General features: G+C 41.2%; 2 protein-coding genes across 3 annotated transcripts; both read left to right on the top strand.

Annotated features, from left to right (window-relative positions):
• Nucleotides 1-2,448: 2,448 nt before the first annotated feature.
• LOC129583390 (uncharacterized) lies at nt 2,449-4,840 on the top strand. The gene is made up of 2 exons (XM_055475169.1): nt 2,449-2,915; nt 4,491-4,840. Exons 1-2 carry the CDS (start codon nt 2,651-2,653, stop codon nt 4,652-4,654), a joined length of 429 nt encoding a protein of 142 aa, XP_055331144.1. The 5' UTR covers nt 2,449-2,650; the 3' UTR covers nt 4,655-4,840.
• A 3,334-nt stretch (nt 4,841-8,174) lies between these two features.
• Nucleotides 8,175-10,691, top strand: LOC129583319 (uncharacterized). 2 transcript variants are annotated; one of them, XM_055475085.1, is made up of 2 exons: nt 8,175-9,013; nt 10,079-10,691. In XM_055475085.1, exons 1-2 carry the CDS (start codon nt 8,765-8,767, stop codon nt 10,094-10,096), a joined length of 267 nt encoding a protein of 88 aa, XP_055331060.1. In that variant the 5' UTR covers nt 8,175-8,764; the 3' UTR covers nt 10,097-10,691. The 2 variants fall into 2 exon arrangements, with proteins under 2 accessions (XP_055331060.1, XP_055331059.1); XM_055475084.1 differs by having other exon boundaries at nt 8,187-9,029.
• Nucleotides 10,692-12,301: the final 1,610 nt, after the last annotated feature.

Below are 12,301 nucleotides of genomic sequence, written 5' to 3'. Positions count from 1 at the left end.
CGTTAAGGTTTTCTTCAACTCAAACGTAACGGTATAAGCAGATACAACTTCTTCGTACGCTTGGGCCGACTCGCCGTCTGGGACGAGCGAAAGTTTAGAAGTTTCAATTTTGTTACATATTCATAATTATCATAATGCACACTAGGTTTGGCATCAGAATTAATTTTAAGTGCAGTCTTTACAGATGTGCTGTACATACGGTCAACTTGACCAGCGTTACTTGTTGCCAACACATTAAATTTTATCTTTTTCGCGCGCTTCCGTCAATCGCAAATCGCAATCCCACCAACAGAATTGCGACGATTCGCATTTTCCAGTGACAATTTCCACAGCGAAAAGGAAACTATAATTACACATTTGGAGATATAGCGGAGATTCGAAAACTGAAAATATAGAGCAGTTTACAAATCTTCGGCAACACGCATGCACTGTCTATGTAGATAACATTGTCCGAATGAGAAGATCTCAACTCGCTTTCCCTGGGACGCATGCCTTCTAATTAGCAGGTGTTGACGCATACATGTAATTCAAAAGTAGAGACGCGGTCAACAACTTCGGCAACAGCCGGTCGTTGAGGGTTGATACCACCCGAGGGTAGCAGTAACTCCCTATGGTTTTGATTGCCGATGCATAAACATTTTTTTTCGTGCACCGTCCTTCATAATGATACCCTATTTGGCCCATTATCTTTCCGCATACGAGCGGTAAACCGCATACCATCCTGCCCGGCCGGCTACGCTATCCAGAGCCCACACGGGCTCAAAGGACATCAGCTACGCATAAAAGGCATACTTCGTCGAAAGCGGGCGTCAAATTACTTATGCAGGGTTGACTCCGGACACGTCGACCTACATGCCGGTCGGAAGGTCTGGCAAGGGGAGGGGTGCGTTCCAGCTGTGATAGCAGATACCTGACACTCCTACAGTACTACTCTAGTCCTACTACTATAGCCAGCACGCCCTTTCTTACTATGACGATACTTAGAAACTGATTTTGCAGTTATATGCATTACATCATTGTAGATTATATTTAACTGTGTGAACAGTGCGGATCTAGTCCGATCTACATCTAAATCCGGCCGAAATTATTGTTAGAGCTACTGGTATACATATTAAAAGGAGAGTCTTTGTTAAGTTTGAGCACAATGCAGAAAGCAGTTCGAAATACCAAATCAACCGTGTAGAGATTTGTTTCGTAAATTAACGGGATGTGGTAACGATTTGATTAGTGCATGGGCTCTGTTGTTACCAACCTGTTTTTGCTGAATAAAAATACTTTCTGTAATTAAGTTTTTTCTTTGCCTGAACTAAAATAGAGTACCCTGGTCGGGACCAGTTAAAGGTGGGCTGAAATATTTGGCACACGCAGTGTAACTTGCTGGAAAGATTCACTTGTATGTGTGTAGCTTTACTGTTCATCACGGCTTTTATTTTATTAAAATATCCTTGTCTACGCGTACTTTTTCTGTAGATTTCTGCAGGAGATACAAATCAATTCATGTACAGATCTTTCTGTTTCCAACTGCCATATATTTTTTTTATTACGCCGCAATATTGTACCACAGTAACAAAATTAATAATAATTATATATAGTGATTACTATATATAGGTTTACAGTTACTGTAAGTTTGTAACGGCCGCGCAACTTTAACCACGGAGTTTTTGTCCGTGAAAAAGCACGGACAAGGTGTCATGGTCATTCCCATACAAGTACAGTTAATAGTAGAGCCTGTAGAGTTATAATTACTTTATTTATCATTTACCGGAATGCGCAATTACTGTAACACTGAAAAAAACTGCCTTTGGGGTAACCTGCGGTATGGTACAAGGTCACCGATTCACGAGATTTTGTACGTTCAGGGCTAATTATATGGTTATGCAGAACGGGGGAAAGTTATTAAAATCATTACTTTAAACGTCACATTCCTGCTATGACCTCGTTAAATTCCTAGGCGAAATTTGAGCGGGCACTGTTTATCCGAAGTGGCTCTTGAATGTTTTCCAATATTTTTGCCGTAGGGCCGTAGAAGCAACGTCATACAAGGAATTAAGTCAGGATGCTGATTTCATACTGCTGTTGTTGCATGCAGCGCTTGCGAGACCCCTAACCACTCCAGCGAAGCAAAAATCACGCCCACACTCGTAACAATTAATGAGCTGACATTTTTTTCCGCATGCACTCTTTAACACGAAAGAATTGGTCAGACCTAATTTCTTTCCCGATACCATGCTGATGCATACTTACCAGCTAACACTGACATCAACACTGGTATCAAAACAGGAATGGCAGCTAGATGAAAACAAGGATGGCCAGCACGATCAGTTTACCAGCCGGGCATCATGGATAATTGCTAATCCCTCTCCTACCCAATAAGCCCGCATACATCACGTTACAGTTTTTAATGACAGCCAACTTGGCCGAGCAAACATTCGCCGCTGCTTCTTACGTTCGTCTACACCGGATACAATTTTTTCCTGTCTTATATTTCAGTTGATTATTGTATCACGTCACTAACCATGTTTCCCAGCCGCTCCGACATGCGTTGCCGTTTAGATGCGGGTTTTATATAAACAGCCTCCATAGCTTGACCTGGTATAGTTCGACTCGGAAAAGACGTGTAACCATCTTACTGAGTTGTCTTTAATCAGAAATGGCCAAGGTCGAGATATTTTTGTTGGTTGGTGCGGTGTTGTTGGTAGTGTCAGTGCATACCTGCAGTGGGTTCTCCCTGCGTGTCTATCCCGGATACGTTCCCTTTGTCAATCCTGACCGTGGTCAGCAGGGTTCTAGTGCAGATAATGCCATACAAGGTAATCATTTGAAGCGGCAGTTGTACTTGTCTAAACTTACTGGCGCTGGCATGCTTCCTGTCCGATCGTCTGTTGTACCGTATTTTCCTGTGCAGTCCACTGGCTGTAAGTCGTGTAACGTGTAAAGGTCATTCGCTGTCTTTCTGTAATGTAACGTCTTTCTGTACTTTGATCGTCAGTGCTTATGTGTATAATGAAATACGGCTAATTAGTTACTGCGAAGCGAGTATTAGCTGATTTTCATTTTTATTGCTGAATTTGTTGCTATCTTATTGCTCTATCCTGAACCAGATTTTTGAGTTTTTATTAGTAACTTGGTAAGCCATTTTCTGTTTCATGATTTTGTAACTTCGGCAAAGCTAGACAGCTATCTTACTACCTTTTTACATAAATCTAAGCTACCTTGTTACATATATCAAAATCTTGGTAGTAACTAGTAATATTAAATGTTACTTTAAATTTCCTGCAGTGAGGGGGTATGTAGTAAATTTCCTCAAAGCTTAAAACGTACTTATTAGGTGTTTTTGTGTTTCCGTTTTTGCCATAATAAGCAATGAAACTGGTATCGTATATTCATTTTGTTATTCTCAGGCACTATGTTGTATAAGTTTATGTTTAAGTGATAAATGCTAAAGGTCATATCCAATCTAGTTAAAAACGATGCATTTTCGTAAACCTAACCCATATGTTAGACATATACTCGAACAGTCAGATATGAATAGTCAGAGGGCTCTGGTACGGAAAGCAGACCGAAAACAGTTAGGCCTCGTCCCGAATTCAAAGCGAATCTCGTTGCGATACAGCAACTCCACCTCGCGAGGTGGCTTCGCGTACCGTATCTGTAGGCGTGGCCACTGCATACAGCCACCTCGTGCGGTTGAGCAACCGTACCATAGCGAGATTCGCTTTGAATTCGGGACAAGGCCTTAGTTGATCGTACTGTATTTCCATCGTATTACGTATACCCTGTTATCTGTGTCTGTAGACTTGACTGTTTGGTTGATGCCTTATAATAATAATCATAACCCAAACGGTTCCAAATCGTATTGTAATATACTCGCAATTATAATGCATTTCCGGTACGTATCCACTGTCAAGCGCTTGCTTGCTAGCGCTCATGCTGTACGTAAAGCATTCGCAACAAACTCTGTACTACCTTAATAAGCTAATGCACGTTTCCTGATTTAGTTATCTTAGCTAGTTATAGAAGGCCGGATGTTATTTTTTCCGAACCTGGTTGATTGAATATATTGAGTAAACGGAATTATTTTGAGCCGATTTGATTAGTCTTGCTGCTCGGGTTCCACAGGTAATTCTATAGAGCGTAGCCAAATTTCTGACGTATGAAGACTAAAATTACTATTTAGCTTAATTTAATATATTACGTAGTATTTCTAGTAATTAGTAAGGCATTCTGTCGTAATGGAGCGCATGATTATGACTTACCGCAAGGAATGGTTGTCCGGCACCAGTTAATCTCTTAGTATGCTTTGCTTTAAGAACAAAGCTGCATCGAAACTACAAAATTAAACTACAGAGCGATAAAACAAAATCAAATTTATATTTGAAAATATCAGAAGTGTCGTCTTTTAAACTTTTAAATTCATTTCTCCCAATTTCGCTGTATGTCAAACCTTTCCCGACGCAGTTTGTTGACAGTTTGCTATTATATAATTACAGACGGTGCGGGTGATAGTGTGGCCTTCAGACAAGCGACCACCGGATTCAAGCCCACAGGATACCGGCGTGGTGGACCGTTGGATGATTGTGGAACATACGCTGAATGCCGCCAAAGACTAATATCGCATTTCGACAAAATAATGAAATTGACTAACAAGGGCTAGCTTAATCTGAAACGGCTTGCTGTATTCTGGATGAATCACGTACAAACTGGTTTTTACTTTTTAGTTTGATAGGAACAATAATACATATATATCATACAATAATATCTCGTCTATTAATTATTCACAAAAATATTGCAGCGGATTAGGCATTGCATTGTTTTTATATTAAACTGGGCTGGCTGTTGACGTGAACCATTGCAAACTGATCACACATGTCCCTTGACTCCCTTCTTCATATCAGAAAACCGCTCTGCCAACGAATTAATTATTTATACGCAGAATATACGGTATAAGTTGTATGATAGCGATATTATTGTAAAAAGTAGGATAAATATAAAAAGTGCAACCAGACTGGAAAAGCACAAAAGGTACCATCGTGTCCGACTCCGACGATTATTTAGAGTTACAGTAATATTTTATTTCTGTGACTGAACAGACTACCGAGCAGTGCAAACATGGTGGCCTACTAATGGTAAGCTTGTCGAATAACGTACGTAGTCGTAGACTTTAAAGGACCATGTGACATGTGTTTTCTTTAAAGAAGATTTGCGTGTCTTTAAGACTGGTATGTACCGGTATGTTTGGACACATCGGACGGTCACATGTAATGCACATTGCAGGTACTGTTAAGATAGTTGACCTTTCTCAGCTTGGACGATTTAGACCTGGAAGGATTCCCTAAAATCAGCGTTTATAAATTTTTAAATCATATTTTCCCGTGACCTTTGGCTAAGTCCAAGGTATCAATAAAAACATTCAAACACTATGTATCTTTTGAAATTTGGAGAGAGTTATTCAGTCTTATAACTGGCAAAGGAAGTAGCTACTGTTTACATTTACGAACGAATATGGTGTGAAATTTATGTACATTCACGAAAGTATTAAATAAAATCTACATTTAAAATTACGAGCATCAAACTAAGAACAGATCCAAAGTACAATGTAGACACCGTGCAGCCGCAGCGGTTAGGCGTACGAACACATTTCAAGCAGCTACTGTATGACAAGCATATCCTCCATTTAAAGGTTAATATGAACTGACTGCATGAATTGCATGTGGCTTTGTTGGTCCGATGACTCAGATCGAACACAAAGCGCAAGATATCGGAACATAATGAAGTAAGTAATAAAAAAATCAGCTGTAGCAATTACCTAAATCTCGTTTAATTTATCCGCTTCGCCAACGGTCCTGAGTACAGATGTCGCGCTCACTCTTTGGGTTTCCAGCGACAATCGTTGTCGCAGACATTCGTGAGAGTTAGACTCCCCCGGTATGCACCTAGCTGCAATCTCTTGCCTAATTCTTCGAAGACAGCGATAGGCTATCGCCGATAGCAGAGGGTCTCCATCACCATGGTCCCATCGTTTCAAAGGCAATTGGTGCGAAAATGTAACGGCCGACCAGGTAGAAAAACAGTCTGCGATTTCTTCTCTTCTCCTCGTGCCGCTTCCGCTCCCGGAGTTAATTGTGGAGGTGGCGTTGAGATGAGAAGCCACCACCGTGGCTACACATGTCATCTCCAAGCGAGACACATGCCGCGCTTCCAGGCGAAAGTTGTGCAGCCGTCGGGACGACGATCCGTCGTGTGGAATGTTCCTTGCGGTCTCAGTTTGGCAGGCACACCAGCTTGCATTGGGCAACAGTGTAAATGTGCTACTGTTGTTGTTGCTAAGGAAGTTTTAAAATTAATTTGTTAACGCAGTTAACGGCAATAATAACTGTCCGATAACAATAAATTACTGACCCTTGAATAAAGTACATATGCACTCGCACCGGAACACGGGTCACCGGCCCTGTTATTCTTTTTAAAAAAATGCGCGGCCCGCCGCCCTCCGCAGAAAACTGAGGGTCGGCCGTGGGCGCGAGCGAAGAACGGAACTGCTATTAATCGACTATCTACCACACGGCATCAATACGGTACATATTACACACACCGCATGTCCGCCATGTTACATCCGCAATCGAAGATATGCATTTGCTAGATATTGCTAAGTACATATCACAGCCTAAAACTTAGGAACTCTAAACCTGCCCGATTTGGTAACGTGAGCACGCAAGCGATCCTTAAAAATGGACAGTAGTCGTAGGAATTTAACGGGTAACTGCTGTGCTATGCCACCCAACCAGCAAATTCTACTATGCACTTCGAAATTTATTTCTAAATTTCGAAATTTTACCTAACAACATTTGTTTGGGCAGTATATCGAGCATATCATCTAAACAGATACGCGGTAGCGTTCGGTGCCGTCGAAAACCGTCACCAAAGTTATTATTGATAAAATTGGATATAGTCGATATGCATTCCATTCCTTGTACCAATCGCTATAAGCAACTGCAGTTTTTACATTGCATACAAAGAAAACTTTTGGTACCTGACGCCCATGCTAAGATTTTTAGGCCTGTGACACTGCCGAATGAGCTGTGCATGAGGTTGAAAGCCAACCGAAAATCAGCAGTATTGAAAAAAGGTTCAACATTTAATTTGTGAATGAAACTATTGTGAAATTACCAAGCTCAGCCCTATTAATCTTTGAAATTGTTAAGCAACACTTACTCAAAACCATGTAAAGCTGGTCTGAGAATACGCAAAAAACTCGGTCAAATTATTGTACTTGTGCACCAACCGGCTTGGCAACAGTCGCAGTTTGGTGGCAGGGCGTTAAATGTTGTTGATTGCTGTGCAAAATATAATGATGACCAGCCCTGTTATTTGCAGATCTAGTCAAGGTTGGGCACATAATACGGCTCGTTATGTTATACTATTTCTCTCTGATATTAACCCACAGCTATCAAAAACGTGTACACAGTAGAATGTGGAAAATATACACATATCATAATTATGTAATGTTATATGTGGACAAAATTAGCACCCGTACACCAGTACAAGACTCAGAGTTAATTAATTAATAATATTATCCATTCGAGTGTGCCCTTATTAAGCCTGTGTTCTATTGTTAGCCAGACTTCCTGTAAAAGGAGCAGGATTTTTTATTCTCTTATTTCTGTATTTCTGGAAACGAGCAGAATACAAACCGTTTTAGTGCAGTAACTAAATTTCAACACGACAAAGAGTTGCAACTGGAGCATTCCCACGAGTTGACGACGAAGCCGGCTGACCGTGACCCTTTCCCCTTGTCATAACGATCACGCGCTTAATAACTGAACTGTCATAAATCGGCGCAGCTGAATGCTCAACGCGACCCTTATCATCCCGTTACAACGTCCGTTTCCTGTCAAAAGCCGGGTCGTCTTGGTTTACATCATTACGCTAACAACCTGTTTACCCAGCAACACCATCCCTGCTAACGTCCATCATCCTGTAAATTAATGCACAAAAACTATCCGTTCCTCCCTGCGAACAACGGACACCAGAGCCGATTCAGCTGGCACTGTTTGTCGAGCAGTGCATTGTATTTCGAGCGTGAAGTTAGCCTATTTGCGACAGTGTATTTGCGTCAGACAACATTTCCTGACGTGTTAATGCGAGCTATATTAACTGGAAAGAAAACATACTAGTGCCCCTTTTGTGCAGCATCGTCGTCCTAAGTGTTGAGCAAATTAATTAAGGTGAAGGGGAGAGTTTTATCGCCAAAGCCGTTAAGCGACAGCGCGTGCCAGCTGAAGCGCGGGCGGATATACACTGTACCGGCGGAAGGGATTATCCCATTCTTTGCTGGTGGTAGGGTCCGTTTGCTTAATAGTGTTACACTTGAAAGGATACTTCCTGAAAAGTCCATTCAAGTGTAGCTTGCTTTAGACGTTTAAGTAGAACAAATTAAAAAACTCTTCCCCGGTTGGTGCGCGCGCACCCGGCACCATCCACATTATACAAATTTGATTCCTCATATACGTCAGACCGTTCAGCGCCCCGGCGACGACATTTAAAAACCGTCCCCGTTGCGCGGCTGGTGCGGATCATTTAGTTTTAAGTTTGAGAGAGCCCCGGCAATCCCACTTGATCATTTATCCATCTATATATTTGCCTACTTAAGTGAGCCCGCTGGGAGATTGATTTATATTCCCTATATCCGCTATTGCATTTTATTGGTCTTTTGGAGATTTCTCCTTTTTGACTTTCATATCGTTCAAGTACCGTATATACCGCCATAATGTCACTTATGTCCACGGTTTCGGTGGTGGTCTGCGCCGTGCTTCTCATCTGCTCGCTGGTCTGTGTGCAGGGTCAGTTTTTCACCAAAACCGACAAGGCAGTGCCACGCATCGGACGCCGGATGGATCCACAGCTGGTCAACAACGGACAACTCCTGGCGGATATACCGATTAGTCAAGATTTACACGATCAGCCCTTCCTTTACGCTAAATTAGCCAGTATTAACGACGCCCGTCGGTGGGATCCGGTGAGCTTATACGATGGTAAGATAATGGCGTGCGCATATAGCAGCGCTTATCAATGGTGACCTTTTTAGTATCCCTAGAGTCCATAGCATTGGGAAAACGTTTAAAGTGTTTCTATATGAAGTGTTGTATGTAAGCGAAATCATTCTTAGACTCGTTTACAAGGTTTAAATTGTAGTCGAAATTAAATGCATACCGTACTGATAAGAAAAACCAATTATTTATCGACAACGAAGGTGTACAGCGAAACCAACCAAAAAACGCAATAATTTTCTTTCAAAATCCAGGCTGTAAAACTAATGAAAACGTATGTCTATAAAAATAGCCGAAACTCGTCTATATATGACCTTTAATACTTCGGTTCTTTCCGAAACTTTTAAGCCAACGTGACCTTTCCTAACGTAGTTAATAGCTGCTACAAAAGCCCATCGACAGAATTGAATTACGTACCATACGCGGTAGAGCATTTTTATAAATAACGGACAAACAGCATTTCGTAAAATTAATGAATTCAAAAAGCCATGCATGTCCATTTTTTATGATTTGAAGCAATCATCGGGTTTTTACAACCCCTCGTCGAAATAATACAACGAGGGATCAATTTATGTTGACTGTATCTAGTTATTGTGCGTACGCACCGGTCTCAGGAGTTTACTATTTTGCGAAAAGACAGTAATTTGTAATTTAAAAAGTTTCGCTTTTGCAACCGCAGTGTGCTGTTAAATAACATTTAAAGTTAAGTAGTCGCTTAATAAGTGATTTCTTCTAAGTTACTGTACAAATTTTGGTGAGGAAAAATAATAAAACAAAGCTGGAGTAGTCACTTACCTGGAAAATCAACTTGTGCATAAGCGAGTAAATTACCGTAAAAATCAATATTTCAATCGATAAATAAAAGATTCTGTGATCAAGATTGATCCGAAAATCCGATTTAAATGCTTATGACTTTACCGGCACGTGCATGCACTTGACGACTTTCATTGTAAATGGAAGTTGTGCGTGTGAAAAAGGAAGAACTGCAAAGCCACTTAAGATTATGCCGTTGATGTAACACTCAAAATTTTTAGGATTTCCCGCGCGAATGAGCAGAGTGGGACGCCGGTGAAGTGCCGCTAATACTGTCTGTACAGCCTACAGCACATTATTCTCATACAGTCACGACGTTTTATTCCAGGAATATTATGACAGTGCCTGCTGGAATGGCCTACACCTATACCAATTATAACTTGAGAGAAATTATTATTGTTTTCGATCTAGAATAAATGGATATCCAAGGGTGCTTTTTTATTTCATATACCTAGAATTATACCATTTGGCTGCGGAATGGCTCGGTAATTCGCAAAATAATGTTTCTATTTTACATTTAATTTATCGCATGAATGCATGCTTATCAAGTTATCATCATGATGATGTCAGTAAGATAGTGAAACTGCGTTTTCATCATTCCCTGATCCCTTGAGACCGTTTTATACTGATGCCTGTTCATTTACAAGAGTTATACACTATTCAAAGTTGCTGCTGTTAAAGTTAGTCTGTTACTAATTTTAGATTAATCTGCGGAAATTCTGATTGTTTTTAAATACGATCCCGGGTCTGGGCAATAACTGTGTACTCGTATTATGGCTCGTGGAAATTCTGTGCTGCACATGATGGTAAACCGATAAAGCTGCTGCTGCTGGGCTCACGTATCCATTATTAGTACCGTTACAGTAATAATCATTCACTCTTAAAATCATATTAACTCACTACTACGTATGAAGACTGTAGCACGAAAGGACATGCGTCACCTTCCATAGCATTTGCATTTGATAAAAGACTACGAAACAACGGCCAATTTGCACGCAGTCAAAAATACACATATAGATTATCCACGGTAAATCGGCAATATTCAAAGTTTATTGCAAAATAATTAACTGCCAGATTTTTGGAGACTTCCTGGGATAATCCTCACGCACAAGGTTCTGTAGAAAACAGACTGTTCAACGGCGTATGAGCTGTGTATGAGCTGGTCTATGAGTATAGTGGTATAGGTCAATTGCATTTGGGTAACCGATGCGCGTCGGGTAACCGGTAACGGAGAAACGGGTAAAAATCCGTCCATGACTCAGCGAAAAAAATATCATCCAATCGTAAGGCGAGTACGCTTCCGTGCCAAGAAAGAAATTGAACAACGGAAAAACTGAAGTGGAGCTGAAAAATCTGTTTTTGATGCTTTAATGCGGTAAAACGTCAAAAAAGTTGATTCTGAGTTTAGAAGTGTGAATCTGGGTCGCTGGATGCGCTTTTGGTTCAAAAAAACAAAAATTTTGTTGATCTGGGCAGGAGGAGAGTTACGAGTTACTCGTAGTCTGGGTAACGGTTGCGCTTCGACGTCGAAGCGCAACGGTTACGCGGACAGGTAAGCTGAAAACCCATCCCAGAATTCTGGTTTACCAATCAAATCGTTTACCTGCTTACGCGCCCTGACGTCATGTTTTTTTACCCGACTGCCGCTTGCGCGTCGCGTAATGCTTAGGGGGGATCCATAAATTACGTACGCAGCGAACCAGGGAGGGAGGGGTCCAAAAAGCGTGACAAGCTGTGACGGCCTCGACGAACCCAGGGGGGAGGGGGTGGTCAGCTCCATATATTACGATTGAACGAACCAGGGGGGAGGGGTCAAGCAAATGTGACGGACCGCTACGAAGGGGGAGGGAGGGGTGAAAAAATCGTGGTTTTCTGCGTACGTAATTTATGGATGCCCCCTTACCACAGAGCAATTGACCTATGCCAGTATGAGTATAGTATTTCGGTCTACCAGTGATTGACTTAAACTTTGGCATTGGTTAATGTTATCGACTACCCTATGTTTTGGACGAACTTAATTAAGGTGAAAATACGGTAATTATGGAGCATGTTGGTTATGACGCATTTATTCTTTGGCACATCAGTCTATTACGGTATTTTTCTGATTCCAAAGAGCAGAATGATTTTGCTACCCAATGGTGTGCCATGACCAGCACAATACCGATTGACTCGCAGTAAACACCGGTCAGTAAACAAAAAGGTTTTCGTTTAGCTAAACCACATCTACAAAATGTAACAATCTGTCAAAGAGTACATTAATAAACCTACTCTACTGAGTTTAAACCGTGGTAGTACAGCATTATTAATATTATACTTTTAGAAAATAACTTATAGCCGAAAAAAATTGCGGACCACGACGAAGGTTGCTGGTACCACTCTTTAAAATGCCTACTTTAAAGAAAAGATGCTTTCATGGTGGTGCCACGATGGCGAGTTTGCCCAGC

Source organism: Paramacrobiotus metropolitanus, unplaced genomic scaffold, assembly GCF_019649055.1.
Source record: "Paramacrobiotus metropolitanus isolate TYO unplaced genomic scaffold, Prichtersi_v1.0 Parri_scaffold0000010, whole genome shotgun sequence".
Taxonomy (NCBI): Eukaryota; Metazoa; Tardigrada; class Eutardigrada; order Parachela; family Macrobiotidae; genus Paramacrobiotus; species Paramacrobiotus metropolitanus.
This window is presented reverse-complemented; position numbering and strand designations above follow the sequence as displayed.

Coding starts and splice junctions, on each gene's coding strand:
- LOC129583390 (XM_055475169.1), top strand. CDS start 2,651: ATGGCCAAGGTCGAGATATTTTTGTTGGTTGGTGCGGTGTTGTTGGTA. Junction 2,916..4,490: donor TCCTGTGCAGTCCACTGGCT/GTAAGTCGTGTA, acceptor ATATAATTACAG/ACGGTGCGGGTGATAGTGTG.
- LOC129583319 (XM_055475084.1), top strand. CDS start 8,765: ATGTCACTTATGTCCACGGTTTCGGTGGTGGTCTGCGCCGTGCTTCTC. Junction 9,030..10,078: donor TCCGGTGAGCTTATACGATG/GTAAGATAATGG, acceptor CAAAATTTTTAG/GATTTCCCGCGCGAATGAGC.